The sequence below is a fragment of the Puccinia triticina genome, chromosome 2A, assembly GCF_026914185.1.
Source record: "Puccinia triticina chromosome 2A, complete sequence".
NCBI classification, from domain to species: Eukaryota; Fungi; Basidiomycota; class Pucciniomycetes; order Pucciniales; family Pucciniaceae; genus Puccinia; species Puccinia triticina.
In genome coordinates, this window is record NC_070559.1 from 3,175,219 (window position 1) to 3,194,806 (window position 19,588).

At 42.8% G+C, this 19,588-nt stretch overlaps 2 protein-coding genes across 2 annotated transcripts; one reads left to right on the forward strand and one right to left on the reverse strand.

The window, feature by feature from the left end:
• Positions 1-1,218: 1,218 nt before the first annotated feature.
• Positions 1,219-8,258, forward strand: PtA15_2A318 (uncharacterized protein; the record flags this gene model as incomplete). The annotated part of the gene is made up of 8 exons (XM_053166327.1): positions 1,219-1,429; positions 1,492-1,635; positions 1,704-1,886; positions 6,925-7,414; positions 7,477-7,528; positions 7,614-7,736; positions 7,817-7,888; positions 7,965-8,258. The coding sequence occupies 8 exons, from the start codon at positions 1,219-1,221 to the stop codon at positions 8,256-8,258; spliced, it is 1,569 nt and encodes a 522-aa protein (XP_053017560.1).
• Positions 8,259-8,955: 697 nt separating this feature from the next.
• Positions 8,956-11,179, reverse strand: PtA15_2A319 (uncharacterized protein; the record flags this gene model as incomplete). Its single annotated transcript, XM_053166328.1, has 7 exons — positions 8,956-9,590; positions 9,674-9,715; positions 9,810-9,890; positions 9,980-10,100; positions 10,187-10,320; positions 10,381-10,759; positions 10,832-11,179. 7 exons carry the CDS (start codon positions 11,177-11,179, stop codon positions 8,956-8,958), a joined length of 1,740 nt encoding a protein of 579 aa, XP_053017561.1.
• Positions 11,180-19,588: the final 8,409 nt, after the last annotated feature.

A 19,588-nucleotide genomic window follows, 5' to 3' on the forward strand; every position in this document is an offset into this window, starting at 1 on the left:
TTTGCATAATTTTATGCATGCATAAATCATAAAATCATAAAAAAAAATTGGTGAGGAAATTTTGTATTACATAATCAGACAGTCATATCCCCTGCAAAAAATATTTTATGATTTTATGATTTATGCATGCATAAAATTATGCAAACCAACTTTGAACACAATAAGTGTATAAATGAGTAGAGTTTGTTGTTTCTATAAAGGTAATCCCGCTGGTGACAGCAACGGTGGGCCAGCTACGCTAACCGTAGCGTTAGCGTGGCGTAGCGTAGCGGAATTCCGCTAAATTTTAGCGTAGCGTTAGCGGAATTGCGCCTTCTCTGCGCTAACGCTACGCGCAAAGGGTGCGCAGCTAATTTAGCTGTTAGAGTAGCGTTAGCGCAGATGCGCGCAATTGCGCTAACGCTACACACGCAGGGCGCAAAAGAGCGCGCGCTACGGTGCGCCACAGTGCTTTTAGCTGAAAAAAAGGCCTTTTTTCCGCTAAAAGCGCTGTAGCGCAGCGTAGCGTAGCGTAGTGACTGTAGCGGCGCGCTAACACTAACAAAAAATTGGCGCGCTGTTAGCGCCGCTGAAACGTAGCGCAGCGTAGCGGCGCTAAGGCTAATCAAAATGGGCGGGCGCTTTTTGCCGCTACGGTAACGCTAAGTGGCCCTGTAGCGTAGTGTAGCGTAGCGGCCCACCGTTGGTGACAGCGCGGGCTCATAACCTGAAGAGCGAAGATATCAGGATACGGTGGAATGAGATGGAAAACTCCCCCAAAGGGAATAATATGATTACACCACGAATAGAGTGTATATACAAAAATAGTTATGTACTTGGGTTGATGAGAGAAAACACATAAAACCATAATGAAAATATGTAATAAAGTATGAAATGATGTAATAGAAATATGTAAAAACGTAGTGATTATATTGATGGTACAAGAGCTAGGAACTGCGAGAGTACCTAGGTCCATGAGCGCAAAGGGGAAGCGGACTGTTCTGAGGCAGACCGGGGGACAGTCAAGAATGAAAGGCCTGAACGTCTGCCGCAGACAAAGAGCAAGTGGAAAGCTATATGAAGTCAGCACGGTTGACTTCATACTTTGTCCCACACTCCAGCTCTACCAGTCTCGCTTTCACCCTATCTGATTTATTCACGCAAAGGCAACAAATAAATCAACTTTTTATTTACTTCTAAAGACTTCTTATTTTCTTTTAAACTTCTTCAATCTTCAAAATGGTCGACCAACGAAACGTAACAAGAGCCGCAATCGCCGCAGCGAAGAAGTCGAAATCATCATTGAGTGGTCAAGACGCGAATGAAATACATAGGTTGTTAGTACCGTTGCCGGTAGTCAGCAAGGAAGGTGCAGCAGGTGATTGGAGTGAAGTACCATCAGACCCTTTGAGTATAACTCAGGATGATTGGGAATCAGAACCGAACAACTGTGAGATTTCTCCAGGAAGAAGGAAACTGAATAGATGTTTGTTATTGATATGGCATCTTCAGATAAAGATACGGTTCCGGGAGACGTACCCGTCGAAAGCCGTGAGGATCCTTTAGTGTTCAATGATGAGGAAGAAAACACGAGTGGAAAGGAAAAGCAAGATGCTGTTGAACCGGACTTCATAGAGTTCATGAAAGCCGTTCCAGGTTAGTATATGTATGATAAACCTCTATTCCACATCGCAGATGGGAATTAACAACTTACACTATTGTAGATGTTGGAAAGACTCCAATTGATCTGATATCAGCATTGTTGGAGCAAGCTTTGGCCGCCCAAGTATCGGGAAATATAGTTATGGCAAATGTTTTTCTAAAAGCCATCCGCGAATTGGATCCTAAGAAGCAACAGAACTTCGGTGTGGCATCAGTGGAGCCAGAAGAAGAGACGAATGATGGAGGTCTAGATTATGCTGAAGGCATTGGAGCCTCACACGATAATGTTGGTTATGCACCTTTCTTAGACAAAAATATCAAGAAGCTGCGTGGTCCACTTCCGCTTACCATTTTCAACAAGATTTGGCGAGGGAACGCGATTTCTTGGCACGTGGAGAAGCAACCAAAGAATGAAGAGTCGTTGGCAGTCACGAACTATAGGGGTTACCCGTTTGTGCCAGAATGGCACATGACTCACTCTCACTGGACGTTCAACCATAGAGATTTTGTTTGAACTTTGATAAATGTATATAACAATAAGAAGTTTGCTGATAAACTTTTAGAGCACAAGAAGAATGTGGATGAAATATCGGACACTAGATGCTTTATGATCGGTTTTTGATACAATATGATCATGCGTCAGATCACGTTTTCCAGCTGAGTGAACGTCAACGGAGTCCCCAAAATCCCCGATGATTCAAGAATTAAAGAAGATATTGTGGAGAGTTGCTACAATACTTGCCAAAACTTCGGCAAATTGAACTGGGATGAGAATTATTACGCACCAAATTATGGTCATTGCCATATCAATCCGATGACGGGAAATCCTTGTTTGAATTTGCAAGCCAATGATTTTCACAATACGCCAACGTCTAACAATCATCATATAACTCAAGGAAAACAAATGAATCCAAATAATCATTTGAACCAGTTTGTGAAATCTCAGCAATTGAGCAATGATAATCATTCATCTCAGGAGTCGAAGAAGAGAGCTAGGTCGGGGTACAAAGGATCCCATTGGATTGATGGTTATAATGAAAGGCGATCAAACTCAAATCCTCCGGCTAGCAGTTCAGGCTCGAACAATTCAAACAAGTAGGGAATTTATCCTGAATTTAAATATGATTCCATGTGGTTACTGTTTTCGCAACAATCTTAAATACATATAAGATGTAGGCCCCAATTATAAACGGAATTTTGAGATTATTTTGAGATTATTTTGAAATCATTTTGAAATCAAAACCAACTTTGTTCTGAGTTCTTTTCATTTCAAAATAATCCCAAATCTCTTCAAACACACCCAGGAGGGGTGTTCAAGATTCCAGAATCTCAAAATTTGAGGAATCAAAATTTTGAACAGGCAGTATGCCTGTATGGTTGCCAGGCCACTGGTGCCTCAGACCCCCCCCCCCCCCCCCATTTAATGGCTGTATTGGGTCGGCGGAGTTCACCGGGCGGGGGTCGGCCGGCACATGAAAAAAATTACTGCTGCAGTGCCGATATACCCGATTGCCTCAACGTTCCACGATTGGATCACAGTCACTACAAAAATCCCAATGGCCTACCGTTACAAACACCTGCAGGAAAACCAAATTCCCCAGAAAACCCGGGACCACCAGGAGCAATATGATCCTGACCTTGGCGGCGGAGGCACGGGAAAAAACGCTTGGCTTCAATCTTGGCGCTGATGATCCGAATGTCCATGGAGGCGGCCGCGCAGGAAATGTCACATCATTCAGCCAAGGCTGAACAGGCAAGCTGTATTCTATCCAGCTTGCCTGTGTCACAGACATCTCGCCCCTGCCTGCCCACTCCGGCAGGCTACTTGCTCAGGGATGCACAAATGTTTATATGTGCACCCTGTTGTTTGAAGCTTTTCCAAGAGAATTTCGAAATCAAAAATCTTTCATCTTGATTTCATTTTTGTTTCAAAATTCTTTTCGAATACTTTCAAAATAAAACTTGAAAATTAGTTTATAATTGGGGCCGTATTGGCTCTTTAATTTTTCATATTTCTTGTGTTTTTTATTGCTTTTGTTTATCTTTTCAAGAACAGATGTCCCGATTTCGTTTATTCTCTTTCTGACGAATTTGTATTTGTCTCATTTTTGTCTAAAGATATGTATTGGTTGTGGAGCAAAGGACTCTAAATTGGCCAGAGAAAGTCAAATGTGAAATGAATATTCCCTTTTGGGAATACGCTTTGAAAGCGGCGAGTCTTGACGGAATTTATGGAGACGTGATTCTTGATTTTAAAGAAGGTTTTCATCAAGGGATACCAGTTCATGATTTAGGCTCAATTCCCTGTTATGTTCCGGCAAATCATAAGTCGGCACATCTAGCTGCGGATAAAATAGCTAATATCAAGTATACAACTATGAGTAAGTGTATAAATGGGTAAAGTTTGTTGTTTCTATAAAGGTAATCCCGCTGGTGACAGCGCGGGCTCATAACCTGAAGAGCGAAGATATCAGGATACGGTGGAATGAGATGGAAAACTCCCCCAAAGGGAATAATATGATTACACCACAAATAGAGTTTATATACAAAAATAGTTATGTACTTGGGTTGATGAGAGAAAACACATAAAACCATAATGAAAATATGTAATAAAGTATGAAATGATTTAATAGAAATATGTAAAAACGTAGTGATTATATAAGGCCTAAAATCTAAGTATGTTAAATCCACACTTTCATGAAAATTGGGTTCATGGGTTTCCCCTACCCCTTTTTCAAAAGGCCCCAGATGGGCCAGCCAGTTTGGCTTTTGCCCATGTGGCACTAAATCCTCCAGTCCCTTATTTCCAGGCAGAAGTATGTTTGACTTTGCTGCCGTGAAAATTGAGTTTACAGTCCCCAAACATTGCTGCCTCGGACTGATTCCCCAAATCATGAACCATGATTGAAAAGGAACCGGAATCTCCCGCCTCTGCCTGTTGCAATTGCAAGGGGAAGGAGGTGGGCAAATGGCATTAAAAAACATTCTCAGCCTGAGCAAACGCATCAGGGGAGTTTAAAAGTAAATTGTTAATCTCTTTGTTCATCCATCCAACCTTTACAAGTGTATCAGGGGGACTTTTGACCTTCTATTTCAATTTTATACATAAATTTTATTGTCCAGCCTGAGCAAATGCAGCAGGGGGATTTTACAGCTTGAGCCCTCGGGCACATTGCAAGCGCAAGGCGGAGGGGTTACCATCAGCCCGCGCAATTACGACGGGGGACGGCTATAAGCTCAACCCCTCAAGCCCCTACAAATGCAAGGGTGGAGGGGTTAACCAATGGATCAAGCTCAGCCTCTGCAAATGCAAGAGGGGAGCCCAGCCCATGGCACATAGTAATCAAGCAGGCCGCCTCTTTTTATGTTGAAAAGCAAATACCAACCTTCCCCTTTCAGTCGAGATCAAACACACCAACACCCCACATTAGCAACTCTCCGCATTTGGTTGGCTCCAACATGCCTCACCCCTTGAAGAAGGTGGGCATCAAAGTTTTTCAACACAGTTGTACTGTTGGATTTCGCGTAACCCGACTGTACAACTGTGTCAATACTGCACCCAAAACATAGGGCGGGTCAAGCAGATAACCGCTGTGACACTAAGCAAATTTCAGGAGCAAAATGTTCCCGCAGCGGGTAAAACATGTTACCAATTGTTATGGTGTGTCAGCTGGCGCTACTTTACCAAGAAGTAGAGAATGTGCTTTGCTACGTTATATGTAGAAAGGGCAGGAATTTTGTCTTTACTGATAGCAATAACAATTTTCTACCATAACGGGAATAGTTATGATACAAAATTACGCTCAATAACGTAATGTATCATAACTGCCCGGTGTTGAAATTACGTAGTGCTGGTTGCTACCCGCTAATCTAGAGGATAGAGGACTGGCAGCGCTGGCGCTACGTGGTTGTTACTGCGCTGCGTGCCCGCTATCCGCTAAATCAACGGGGAGCGGCCCATTTAGCGTTTTTTCGCTACCGCTTCGCTTTTTGGCAGCAATAGCGGATATTTTTCCGCTACGCTACCACTAATTGCCATGGGAGGGTCTGCGCGTAGCAAGCAGCGCAGCGGTGTTGCCGCTGAGGTATTGCTTTGTTGTCTGGCCATTTAGCAGCCAACCGCTACGCTACGCTACTTGGCCGCTTTTTGTAGCGTAGCACAGCGGATACACCTTTGCACTTGACGTCCAGGAGGGAATTCTCCCGGTCAGCCATACACTTGGCGTCCAGGAGGAAACTCTCCCGGTCAGCAATACACTCTTATTGACCGGGAGGGATTCCTCCCAGTCATAAACACTTACTGATCCCTCTCTGTCATATTTACTTGTCAATAGGAAGCACCATAAAATTTTAAACTGGAAGGCCCGGTCATCAAGTGTTCATTGATGACCAGGACAGACTCTCTGGCTGGGAGGGATTCCTCCCAGTCAACTTTGGTCTGTTGTGTTAAATAAACATAAATCAGGATTAATTACACATGCTCGCCAAGAGCTCCTTGGCGGACAGGTGCGTGTATACCTGCTCGCCGAGATATACCTCTCGGCGAGCAGCTATACGCACATAGGCCCGCCGAGCCTGCTCACCGAGAGCCCCTCGGCGGGCAGGTGCATGTATACCTGCTCGCCGAGAGCACTGCATCAAATATCCGCGCGGACAAATTTGTCCGACAAGTAGTCGGATGAACTTTGTCCGATGAGTCTGGCAGCCCAGGCCTCAAACATTGCGGAACTCATCAGACAAAGTCTGTCCAACAACTGCTTGGACAATCTTGTCCGAGCGGTTCATTTCTGCAGTGGAGCCCCTCGGCGGGCAGGTGCATGTATACCTGCTCGCCGAGAGGCTCTTGGCAAGCAGGGATCTATATGCCTGCTCGCCGAGGATTCCCCATGGCAAGCAGGTATACTTGCACCTGCTCGAGGCTCGGCGGGAAGGTTTACGTAGAACTGCTCGCCGAGAGGTATGCCTGCTCGCCAAGGATTTTTCTGGAATAGATTTTATTTCAGTTAGATTATGAGTTAAATTGATGGTGTAGCACCCTCTAAAGGAACCCTCCTGGTCTGGTGGCGCGTTGAGACCTGGGCCCTTGAAAGTGCGGCGGCGTAGCCGCCTTATACTCTAGTGATACATATGTCACAACAGCGCTCCCCCGAGGAGGGAAACTAGCTAAGTTAGCCCCGCAGACTAATTCACAAGTTCGGGTCCTGACGGAGGCTCGCCTCGCGAGTTCCCCGAGAAGTTCGCACTCACCACGAGCGGCTTAGAGCTCGTGCTTTTTCTTGACAGCAACTCGTCAGTTCCCCATCCAGATGTCACTTCCTTCTCAAACCAGATCGACTGTGCATAGACTCACGACCCAGCAGTTTCGTTGTCGCCCCGCTTCAGTCTTCTCTTGTCGGCAATTCCCCCGGTGGTATTCATCCCGACCCGATCCATCAGCAACCGGTGTGAATATTAACCACGCCGAACCTGTCAAACAACCAGTCGCTGCCTCATCGTCATCCCAGGCTCCCCAAGAAAACTCTTTGGAAGAAACAGAGCGTCCGAAACCACCTCCTTACCTTCCCCGTCCCCTGGGTGTCGAGGATCCACCTAGTACACGCCCCCGAACTGAAGAAGAAAAGTTAGCTAAATTGGTCGATGAGCAGGCGAGGTTGCAAGAACGTAAACACCTGTTAATCATGGGCTTTATCTGTTTTTTTTTTTTTTTCAAATATCTCAGAATCGACCATCTAATCACAAGACATATTAAATCTGACCATTCATTCTTGTACATGTGATGTTGTTCAGAATCTCAGAGGTATCGAGGGGGTATTATCATGACTGGAATCAACTCAGACATAATGGAAACAAATTGTGGACGGCTCCACCCAGTTTGATCCAAGACCAGGTGAGCTTTTCTTATTTTTTCTACACATCCCCACTGGCCGGAGACCAACGAACTACGAACCATATTGATGACCTTACTAATGTAGCGGGCCTTATATTTCCCGAATATTAGTGGGATCGCACTTTCCAATAAAGAGACAAAACACACCACTGATATCTTCACAGACAAAGTCTCGATCTTGGCTGTCGAGAGTACCAGGATGTCTGAGGTAAATCGAAATCCCCCACACCTCCCCCGCCCTCCTAAAGTTGAATTCGAGACTAAATTCAAAACTACGGGTATTTGTAGGAACATACGAGGTCATTTTACGGAGAGCCTCTTCGAATGATGGCCGAAGAAAGTAATTTGCAGCTAGTCAGAGTAAGTTACACGACCTTAGAGTTTAGCTGTCTGCAAAGTGTCGGGCTCAAGAAATTTATATCTTGTACTTAACCAGTTAAACGTTCAAGAAAATCCACTGAAATCGTGGCTGGTCAGCTTATTCATCAACAACCTACGAAAGACGGTACCCACAAAACAGCACTCAGGATATATTCTAACAAATCAAAGCTTGGAGTATGTACGAGAGCCGTTAGGGATGGTAAACAAGCTACTGGGATATGTCTACTTGGTCGATTGGAATAAAAAGGTTCGATGGGCCGGCTGTGGGTTCTCCAATGCCGACGAAGTTAGTGCATTGTTTTCCGGTACTAGAGCGTTGTTAAAACGATTTGAAGACAATGAGAAATGAACTCCAAATACCCGCCACTGATCCTGAGGACACATAGGAAGATGCGAGCAAAATATGAACTTTCTACCGTAAATCAAGTGTAAGACTCGTCTTGTTATTTTGTATATTAACGGAGCCAACAAGTTCAGACGCCCAAATATCACAACATCAAAGCCATGATGGTGTGGATGAGAAAAGAAAGCAAAACAGAATTTTCAATTTCGATAACAATACAACAAAAGTATAGTCTTACAAAATCCCTTAACCCAAGGCATGAGACCATGACATAAAAAGGATAAACACAACTAGTTTGTGTAAGGAGATGAAAGTGGGCAAGTAAAAAACAGATAGTTATATAAAAAGCAAATTGAAACTGGATCAGCATGAATCAATGTCTATGTGAATATGACTTCCTGCTGCATCCGCCACCCTTGCGGATGTCAATTTAGACACAAAAATTGTATTTTTTTTTTTGCACGTAAATCAAGCCCTCGAGGCTCTCAATTAGATCACATTGGTTCCCAGATCTCGGCGGGATTTTGTCCACTCTTGGTATTTTTTGGAGTCATTTAAATAAACTCAGACAATATCAGCAACCCAAAAACAAAACTTCCAAGATAAATATTGATATCTTTGTGTCCCATTTTAGAAGCAGAACTGTGGTTAAGCTCGGTGTGATCCTGTAAAAAGATAAGCCAGAGGAAGATATGATTTTGAGTCATAGTTGGAATAGCATTATCGGGTGAGATGATTGCAGAGGATTTCTTACAGGAAGAATTATTTTGACATTTCCGGCTTTGTTTGCGGGTGCCTGTATAGGTGTTGCGGATCCAGGGGGTGGTTGAAGGGGTTGAGGTGATGACAAGTGAGTCGCGTCAATCGTAGGCGGCAGTGGAGCCTGGTTGACGAGGGGAGTTTCTGGAGATTGGGATGGAGTTTTGGCGGGTGAAGACGAGTGATTGTGGCCCGATACAGTGATGCCATTTTGAGCAAGTTGAGGTCCAGACGGCATTACACTGCCATTTTGTGTGAGTTGAGGTCCAGGCGATACTGTAGCACTGCCATTCTGTAAAACATGCGACCCTGGCAAAGCCATGGCATCGCCATTCGGGGAATGATCTGACCCAGTCAAAACAGTGGTGCTGCGGTTTTGTGAAAGCTGTGGCCCAGACGAAAGCGACAATGACAGGCTTCTTTCAGGTTTTTCCGTTTTTGTGTTTTGGCCCTGAGGTATGATAATAACTGTTCCGGGCGGCAGACTCTCTAGTTTCTGTGACTTCGGTAGGATCATCACTCCAAATGGTTTGCTGTAAACATCGCCATCCTGCTCGAGTTTGGATTTTGTGAGGTTGCCTGTTGACCCAAGTGATTTGAAAAATGGGCTTAGCGACATGCTTCCTTGGATCATTTAAATGTGCAGTCAAGATTAAGCTTACCAGTTTGTCCATTAGGCGTTGAGAGTTCTTTCGTCTCGTTAGCTATGTTGAACGTAGGTATGCCGTCAGATTTAAGCAGGTTTTTACTAGAGAAATCGACATAATAAGCTGGATTTTAGAGGATGTGAAGGCTCACCAGGTTCTTTTAAATCTTGTGGAATACCAACAATCGGCCTGGTGGGTAGTCCAAGCGACGAGTTATGTTTTACTTGTGTTTCTATTATTGCAAATCAGCTTGTTTATTATGCGCGATTAATGCATGACCAAATTCTTTGAAAGCGTGCTCACCAGTGACTTTCTGCTCACCAGCGATGTTCTGCTCACTAGTAGTATTCTGCTCACCACTGCCACTGATGCTTGGTGACGGTGGCGCCACAAGCCCTATTTGAGCTGGTGGTTGGTCTAAGGCCGGACTAGCAGTTGAATTCTGATGTGGTGCACCAGTTTTACAAGGGCTTTTTAGTTATTTTGCATAGATAAAGGGGAGCGTAATTTATACTATTCAAGACTTACGATGGTCCCATTGCTACTCAAACTCGTTGTATTATCTGGGTTTAGAGCCCAAGACGTGGCAGTTCCGTTGGTTAAGCTGATTGTATTATCTGGGTTTTGGACCGGAGGAGCGGCAGTTATCTGAGGAACAGTATCTAAAAATCCAATCCAAGTTCAGTTTTTGCTTTTTTTTTTCTCACAATTTAGTTATTCACCATTGGGTCTCCCTGAAGCTACACTATCCTGTTCCTGCCGAGATGTTGGCGCGCCTGTGTTCGCAGTCGATTGATTTGTGGTAGGAGTTGTTTGACCACTTCGGCTTAAGTCGTCGGCTTGACCGCTTGGGGAATGCAAGAGCCTACCTGTGGCAGACTGCCCGTCGGCTACATCGGTCGGATTTGTCACGACTTGACTACTCTTGTTGTTTTGCGCAAAATCTACGCTAGAGTCGCCTTGGATACTTTCTTTGACGACCTTCATAACTTTTTCAGCAAGCACGGAAGCGTTTGCAGTCTTTGGCATGGTGCCACTTATGCGCACTTCTAGCTTATCTGTCAGACACTTTTCTGTTGTTGTACGAGCATCGGATTTGGTCTACAATCATGTTCGCATCTTGTCAGTGGACATAAAAATAAAAGCTTCTGGGACGCCCAAGAGAATACTGACACAATTGGTTTTGGTTTCAGGAACCAGACTACTGTGAACAGACCACGACTCCTCTCCATTGTCATGGATCACCGTTTTCGAGTTTATAACTTTTGAGTTATCATGCCGTGTGATTGATTTTAATTCTCTTTGCGAGCGGCGGCTTGGATCAGGCGCGGTTGTTGCAATGTCGGCCCTGCGGATTATTCGAGTATTCGATCCTGAAGGCAGTCGGCCCGAGTCGGCCAAAGCTGGTATGCGCTCTGCTGTAGCGATGGCCTCGTCCAGTAAGATTCCTTGGGGATAACCAAGAGCAGTATCCCATCGCAAAATGAGGAATGCCATCATACAATGACTATGGTACCTCATGACCACGCGACGAATGGAAAGATGAAGTATGTATGAAGAAAAGGGTCTTTGCCACTTGGGGGAAATAACGAAAAGAATAAAAACAATGATACCCAAAAAACTTAGGTGAGGGTGGTAATGAAAAGGGTTGTACCTAGTTAGGCACACCGGGTCAGAGAGGGCATGTAGGCTCAAAAGCCAGGATATGATTGAGTCTACCCGGCTTATGCTCATGCAGATGGTTGCATGGTGGGCTTCAGACTCATGAGTGTCGGCTTCCAGAGCGACGGGTACTGATCCTTAACCGAAGACTCTAGAGAATGAGTTGGTTCACTTGGTTGAGCTTCTCCAGAAGTTCTTTTCCCATTGTTGTGGGTTCCCGCAGTCAATCATTCCTGGTAGAAACTTAAGGGCATTGTCAAACCACTGCCATTACAAAAAAATGGCTTGCAAGACAACTATGTGAGGACCACTGATCCTCACTTGGTCTGCAACCGGGGGAACTTATTTAATTGGATCGCCTCGGCGCCTCTTTTTGTACCCCCACTGGCCAGTATCCCGGGTGGGATATCCGGTAGATAATCCGGGATATCTGGTGAGCGACTGCGGAGCACACCAGATATCTCAAACCCGGGATTCCGAAATCTGCGGATATGGGCGGATATTTCTGGATCTGAAGCGGGGACACCTCTGGAGATTGGATACAACCTCAAGCTGAATCCGTGCCTTAGTCTCACCATTTTCAAACATATTTAAACTACCACCAGGTGCTCAAGTGGTTGCTTGTGGAGACAGATGCTGCCTTGTAGGCTGATTGCGACAGGCGCATAGATTTTCCGAGAGCAACTGGCTTGGAGGCCGTTTGCTCCGCGGCTGGCTCAGGTGAACGCCAAACGTTTCTGACCGGAGGGACTTTGCAAGAGGCTCGGCTTGGCTTCAGCTGGACAGACTCTTTGGGTTTGGCAGTCACAGACCCGTTAGCTGTTCCCAATATCGAAGACGCTGAAACCCGCCGTCTGGTTCCAGTAAGAAAGAAGACATTGTGATCAGTAGTATAAACAAGCAATCATATGTTGGTTACACTCACTTTACTGCACTGGAAGCCGCGCATGACGGCTTTTTTCTTGCTGCCAGCGCTCTTCCTATTGTCACCGTTCAACACAAACACTGATAAATCGGCAGTAGATCCCTTGATTGAGCTTGAGGGGCCAGAGTCCGACTCCAAGTTCTTGGAATGCTTGTTAGCCTGTTTGACATTTTTTCTTGGCTGGACCGCAGTAACAAAGATACAAGCACCTTTCTTTGGATGAACTGAACCATTGCGCAGAAAATGTTACCCCAATTCAATTTGACACTATTTAAAAAAAGGGGGTTAATAAATGTACCCGGGTATTTCCGCATTTGTACCCGGTTTTCGCGTACCCCCTTTTCCGCGTACGTACCCGGTTTTTTTCTACTCATTTATACGCGAGGCAAATAGGCTCAAAATTCATCTAAAATCCTGAAAAGAATTATGATGCATTCAAAATTCCAAAAAAGCAACTTTAAATGATTTAATTAATTTTTTGCATACCCCCTTTTCCCAAGTGTGTACTAAGGGAATATCTTTTTTGTTACATGTACCAGGTTTCCAAAAAATTGAGGGAACATTGAAACATGCATTTGAAGCTTCCTTTGAAGTTTTTGAGAGAAAAAAATAGGTACGTGGCGGGTACGTGGTGTGCTTAGTAGAAAAATGACTGCTACCTGTATAACTTTTTTTTTACACATTTAAAGAGTCTAACAATTTTTGAACTGTTTCTATGGTGTATATTCTGTGCGCCATTAAATTTATGGCAATGGGGTAAACACAAAACATGAGATATAGGGGTGCCGGGCAGCCTCAATAGGAACAATCTAGCTAATTGAATTTTTTTTTGATAAATTTCCCAGAAGTCTAAGGACTTAAGGGGTTATATAATGATGCATATTCTCTGCGCTCTGAAACTTTTGGCAATATTGCTACCTCATAACATGAAATATAAGGGGTGTGTGGTAGTTGTATTGCCTTACTGCGCACCCCTTATATCTAATGCTCTGAGGTACCAATATTGCCAAATGTTTCAGAGCGCAAAGAATATGCATCATTATATAACCCCTGCAGTCCTTAGACTTCAGGGAAATTTATCAAAAAAAATATTCAATTAGCCAGATTGTTCCTATTAAGGCTGCCCAGCCCCCCTATATCTCATATTTGGTGTTTACCCCATTGCTATAAATTTGATGGCGCACAGAATATACACCATAGAAACATTTCTGAAATTTTTAGACTCTTTAAATGTGTGACAAAAAAGTTATACAGGTAGCAGTCATTTTTTTACTAAGCACACCACGTACCCGCCACGTACCTATTTTTTTCTCTCAAAAATTTCAAAGGAAGCTTCAAATGCATGTTTAAATGTTCCCTAAATTTTTTGGAAACCTGGTACATGTAACAAAAAAGATATTCCCTTAGTACACACTTGGGAAAAGGGGGTATGCAAAAAATTAATTAAATCATTTAAAGTTGCTTTTTTGGACTTTTGAATGCATCATAATTCTTTTCAGGATTTTAGATGAATTTTAAGCCTATTTGCGTCGCGTAGAAATGAGTAGGAAAAAAAACGGGTACGCATGCGGAAAAGGGGGTACGCAAAAACCGGGTACAGACGCGGAAAAGCCGGGTACGTTTATCAACCCCCTAAAAAAAAGCAAAACTGGTCAGAAGCGTATGGTAAGCTTGTTTTCCGTAGTTCTGACACAGCTCCTCCCAGCTCCATTGGTTGTTGGCCCTTTGCGCTACGGTTGAAGGGCAGAGGGCTGACAAGAAACCAAAACCAATGAAGTTACAATTCTGATTTCAGGTCAACAAGATTTTTTGAGGATTTGGAAAAACAGTAACATTGTGGGGACAGCCTTGGCCATCCCAGAAATGAAAACTAGGGCAAAAAAGGTGCAGAAAACCATGTGTGAGGTTGACTTTAAAAAATCCCCCACCAAAAGGGCTAATTCTCTACTGCCGCGGGGTCGAAATAAGGTGTAAGTCCCTCCTTTGGAGGTAGCTTCGCTCCCTGAAGGAGGGAATTAGCTAAGTTAGTGGTGTGTTACAATTGGGCTTCTGAGGTCCTTTTTTTGTAAAAATCATGTAAAATACATACAACCACCCAGTGGATATATATCATAATGTTTTGCAGTGTGTGATCAAGATGGGGCTCTTCATCCCCATCAAGAAGGATTTTGAATTTTTCAAAAATTGTATGTGTAGGATTTTTTACAAGCCAATTTTAGTCCAACACAACTTTATTTTTTTTCTTCAAACCAAACCATTCCTTATGTAATCAATAGAGGACAAAACTGCTATCCCAGGATATTAAATAGAAAAAGTTTGGAGGAATTTTGTGAAGGAGGGATCCTGATTGAGGAGCCAAGAATCAACTTCAGTTCAATCTTGAAGAGTCAGATTTTTGGATTTTTGTGGTCTTAAAAAAATTCCTGCTGGTCCAATTTTCAATATTTTCTTTGGAAAAGTGGATGAGGAGGTCAAGGACCCAGGAAAGCCCCATAGAACACAGTAACCCAAATTCCCATATTTTTTGAAAAATTCATACATTTTTGGAGCTCATTCATCCACGTTTGGTGCGTAGGTTCAGAGCTGGTCAAAGAATTCATACAAATTTTGTGTGTACATACTTTTTTTTGCTGCTGTAAAGAAATACTCCAAGCAATACTTTTTTTGAGCAGTTATGATGTCTGGGTCATCAGGTTACTATCACACTCACAGTCACCTTGTGCTATTGCCATCAATGATCCTGCTGCCAGGGGGGGGGGGGAGGGGAAGAAAAAAATACGGACACCAGACTGCTGTTGGGGGGGGGGGGGGGGGGTTAGAGTCATCACCACATCATCCCCTGATTCTCATACATCTTTGGTTGCTACCCCATCTCCTTAAAAAAATCATGCATTTGAGATGATTACCTTTACTAGTCAAAATGACTATTCATACATCTGGGGTGCATAGGTTTTTTGGTTTCTGACAAAAAATTCACACATTTTTGTTACTGTGTTCCATAGTGGCTTTCCTGGGTCCTGGAGGTCCGCACAATCCTCCTCTATCTCCAACCTAACTTTTTACCTCCAGGGAGATGGATGTACAGGAGGTGAAGCCATCCAAAAGTTGGCTACACCAAAACTGGCCAACGGTGACGTGGTTGTAAGTCAGTCTTAGACTCAAGTCCCTTCTTTGGAGGGGCCGCTATGCGACCAGGGCTGCCCCAAGCTTAACTAAGCCTCTCCAAGGAGGCGCAAAGCATCTCCCAAGGAGAGGCTTAGGACTCAAGTCCCACTCTTTGCCTGAGGCTGAGAGAAATTTACACAGAAAATCATGATTTTTGTGTTTACATCTCTTGTACTCATTTCTCATGGCGTAAAATTCAAAGCCTCCTACATCATGTTGTAGCCCTGATTCTCAGCTCTCTTGTACATATTTTTTCAATCGAGTTTTTCACAAACTGACTGCTCTGCGGCCATTCCTGTGAGGGGTTGTCTTTGTGAGATTTCAAGCCTGAGTGAACGGTACTGTCAGCCTGTAGGTAACTAACCGTGTCTGAGAGGGTTGTTACTAGCAAGATGATGGTGTAAGATGCCAAGGATGGGCCAATGGGTTCGTGGTAAGACCTGTAAAAGGTTTCACTCTATCAGTAATCTTGACTGAGAGGCTTGCTCAATTAAGGCGCATCCAGATCAACACAGGGTGTTAATAGGCATCCAAGGAATAACTCAACTTGGGTTCGTGGTTTTACCTACAGAAAGGTAAGGGTAATCAAGAGTTGATTTTATTCCTGAATTGAAAGATGGGTGAGAATGAAGGCACTGTTTAACTATGTATGTTTTAAACCTTGCTATAATAATATTCTGAGGGATAAACAGTCCTGGGGGGCGTGTTTATATAGAGGGGAAAGAGCAGAAGGGAACATGAGGCACTTGGAGGCGCTTCAGGACCAGGGGGGAACTGGAAGCGCTCAATGGAAGCAGATCCTCATGAGGATCAACATTGGAAATGATTAGGGCAGTGTAATGATCAGTACTGATCCTAGATCAGTAGCTGTGCACACTAGCTGATCATAACCAATCAGTGATTCCATTCAGTGCTCTTTGAATTGGATTACATCATGTATTGTTTATGTATTTATATCATAACCAATATATTATGTAAATGGGGACTGAGGTGTAACAGGGGATAAATGAGTGATACCTGTCTTGGGGTATTTCACGTGTACAGTAATATTACAATGTATTGTAATCTTACTGTTGCACGTAACTTAACTCTCATAACAACAGTAAATTATGGTAACTGTATTTAACTATGGTTATCTGTAATGTAATGTATAACAGGAGTACATTCTTAAGCTTGTATCTAATGATATACATATGTAATAAAGGTGTAAAAAGTAGTGTACTATATGTAATGTGAACAATTGCAGGTACTTGGTACGTGTAAGGTACTGTGACATGTACTCTGTGGCTGACACTTCCTCCCTCCAAAAAAGGCTGATCAAAGAATTAAAGATTTCTTTTATCAGCTCTGTATTGTCTAAGGACTTTTTCAGAGTCTGGAATTTGGTCAGTAGTGAGCCATTCATCTTCTTTAGAACCACTGTATCTAACTAGATATTGTTTAATGTCCATATTGTTTTTTCTGATTTTTCTGTGTTGTAAAACCTTCTTTATTTTCACCACTTCTTTCTCCAGTCTTGGAATTACAACTTTAATATTGTCTTTTCTTAAAGGGAAATCTTCATTGTCCCTAGGCACGTAAGGTTTGATTAAGCTAACAGGAAAAGTAGGATGTTTTCTTTCCAATTCACCTGTCAGTATGACTGCAACAGCATTCTTTCCGTGTAAGGCTTTGATAACAAATGGTCCTACAAATGAGTCTCTCAATTTCTTAGGGCCAGTGAGGTTGGTAAAGTTAAATGTAGAAATAAGAACTTCTTCTCCAACTTTAAACTGGTGAGGTTTATGAGTCTTGTCCCATCTAGTTTTGTTGTATTCAAAGGATTTTTTAATGCATTCTGCGGCGTAATCAGCTGTCTTAGTCATCATTTGATGGAAGTCTGCTGCATTAGGATGTATTGTTACAGACTTGGATAAAACTAAGTCTTTGGGGAACCATGGAATCCATCCTCTTTCTAATTCAAAAGGTGTAATATTTGTAGAGCTATGTTTGCTGGAATTGTAGGCAAACTCAAGGGCTGGTAAGAGTGAGCACCAATCATGAGTATAATTATCTTTGTCCTTAAATTCCAAACCATAGGCACAATATCTTCTGATCATATCTTCAAGAGTTTGAATCATCCTTTCAGCTAATCCATCAGTCTGTGGGTGGTAAGCTATGGAGAACTTTAATTGTGTACCACATAGATCATAAAGTCCTCTCCAAAATTCTGATGTAAATTTAGGATCTCTGTCTGTAATGATGTATCTTGGGCATCCTACATCAGCAATTATCTTTTGCCAAAACAACATAGCTATATCAAAAGCTGTATTCTCTTTATGACATGGAAGGAATTTGGTTCTTTTGGAAAATCTGTCTACTACTACTAGTACTGAATTATAGTTATCTTGTCCTGCAGGTGGTAAACCTGTAACAAAATCCATATTGATTACAGACCATCTTTCAGTAGGTTCTTCAATTTCCTGTAATAATCCATATCTTTTTCCTGTAGCTTTGTTGGCTTTTTTGCACCTTTCACAAGATTCACAGTAGTCCTTGGTTTCATTCTTAAAGTTTGGCCACCATGCAATGTGCTTTACTCTCTCTGTAGTGCGCTCTACGGAGAAATGCCCAGCAGTGATATTATCATGGCATTCTCTAAGAAAAAATTGATATGTTCTCTTTGCACCAGTACTACCACACTAGTATGTTTGGTTCTATGGTAAAGTAATCCATCAAGAAGAGAAAATCTGTCTTCTTTAAAAGCTGTAGCCCAGGGTTCTTCTAATGAGTTAATTAAATCCATATTCTTATACTTACTCTGTAGTATTTCTTTGATGGTAGAAGTATTCTTATTGGTATCATAGGATTTTCTGATTTCATCCCAGAATTCTTCTTCCATTTCACATACATGTAAACCAAGGATATCATAATTTTCTGAAGGAGCATCATATGCAGGATTATCTTCATCATTCTCAAGGGGAAATAAAGCCATGATTTTTGCAGCAACTTCTCCGTCCCACGCTGGGTTCTCTGGTAAATTTTCTAGAGACCATCTGCTAAGACCATCCGCATTTTTATGGATATTTCCAGCTCTGTGGATAATAGTCATGCTTCCTCTGCAGATTTGAATAGCAATTTGCCATCTAAGCATATGTCTATTGGGAGTTTTCATACCTAAGAGACTTTTAAGGGCTATACAATCAGTAATGACTTCAAAGTAACATCCATCCAAGTAGTAGTATAATTTTTCAAGTGCCCATACTAGACAAAGACATTCTAGCTGGCTGGCTCCATATCTTTTTTCACTGTCTTTCAAGGTGCGTGAAATGTAGCATATGACTCCTTCTCTGGGGACTTCAAAATCCTGTATCTGATGTAATGCAGCGCCTAAACCTTCCATGCTGGCATCTACATATAATCTGTAAGGTTTATGGGGATCAGGCATGAACAGTATTGGTGCTGAAGTAAGTTTTTTCTCTCATTACATTAAAAGCTTCCACTCTAGTAGTTGTCATCTCAAACACTGCAAAAAAACTTGGTCAACTGCTTGCAGTTGACATGCAGGATACTCACGCCAAGCTACCATTGTAACTCCACCTGAATGCACAAGTGCCTTTGTTGGCACAGTCACTGTGCAAGGTGCACAGTGACTGTGCATTGACGCTTTGGTTGAGTCAAACCTTGGGTAAGGCTGGTGTAACACCACAAGCTTCCTCAGAGTTACCGCATGTCAACTGCTCACAGTTGACACAGTTTTTTTTGCAGTGAAAGGCAGTGTTGGGACTACTGAGTTGATAAAGTGGGCCACTTATTTTTGCAAAATCCTTAATTTGTTGTCTATAGTAACTTGCAAAACCTAAGAATGACTGTACTTCCTTCAGGTTAGTTGGCACAGGTTTGAGCAAAACAGCTGATACTTTATTCATGTCTATAGCTATACTGAGTCCTGATACAATATGTCCAAGAGCTTTAAGTTCTTGAAATCCAAATTGGCATTTACTTATTGATATTTTCATATTCATTTTAATTACTATTTCTAAGACTATGGTCAACTTCTTGAGGTGTTCTTCCCAGTCTTGGCTGAATATGATAATGTCATCAATGTAAATTATAAGCCATCCCTCACGTAACTCTCTGTGGAATTCAGTATCCATCATTCTCTGGAAGTGAGATGGTGCATTTTTAATTCCAAAGGG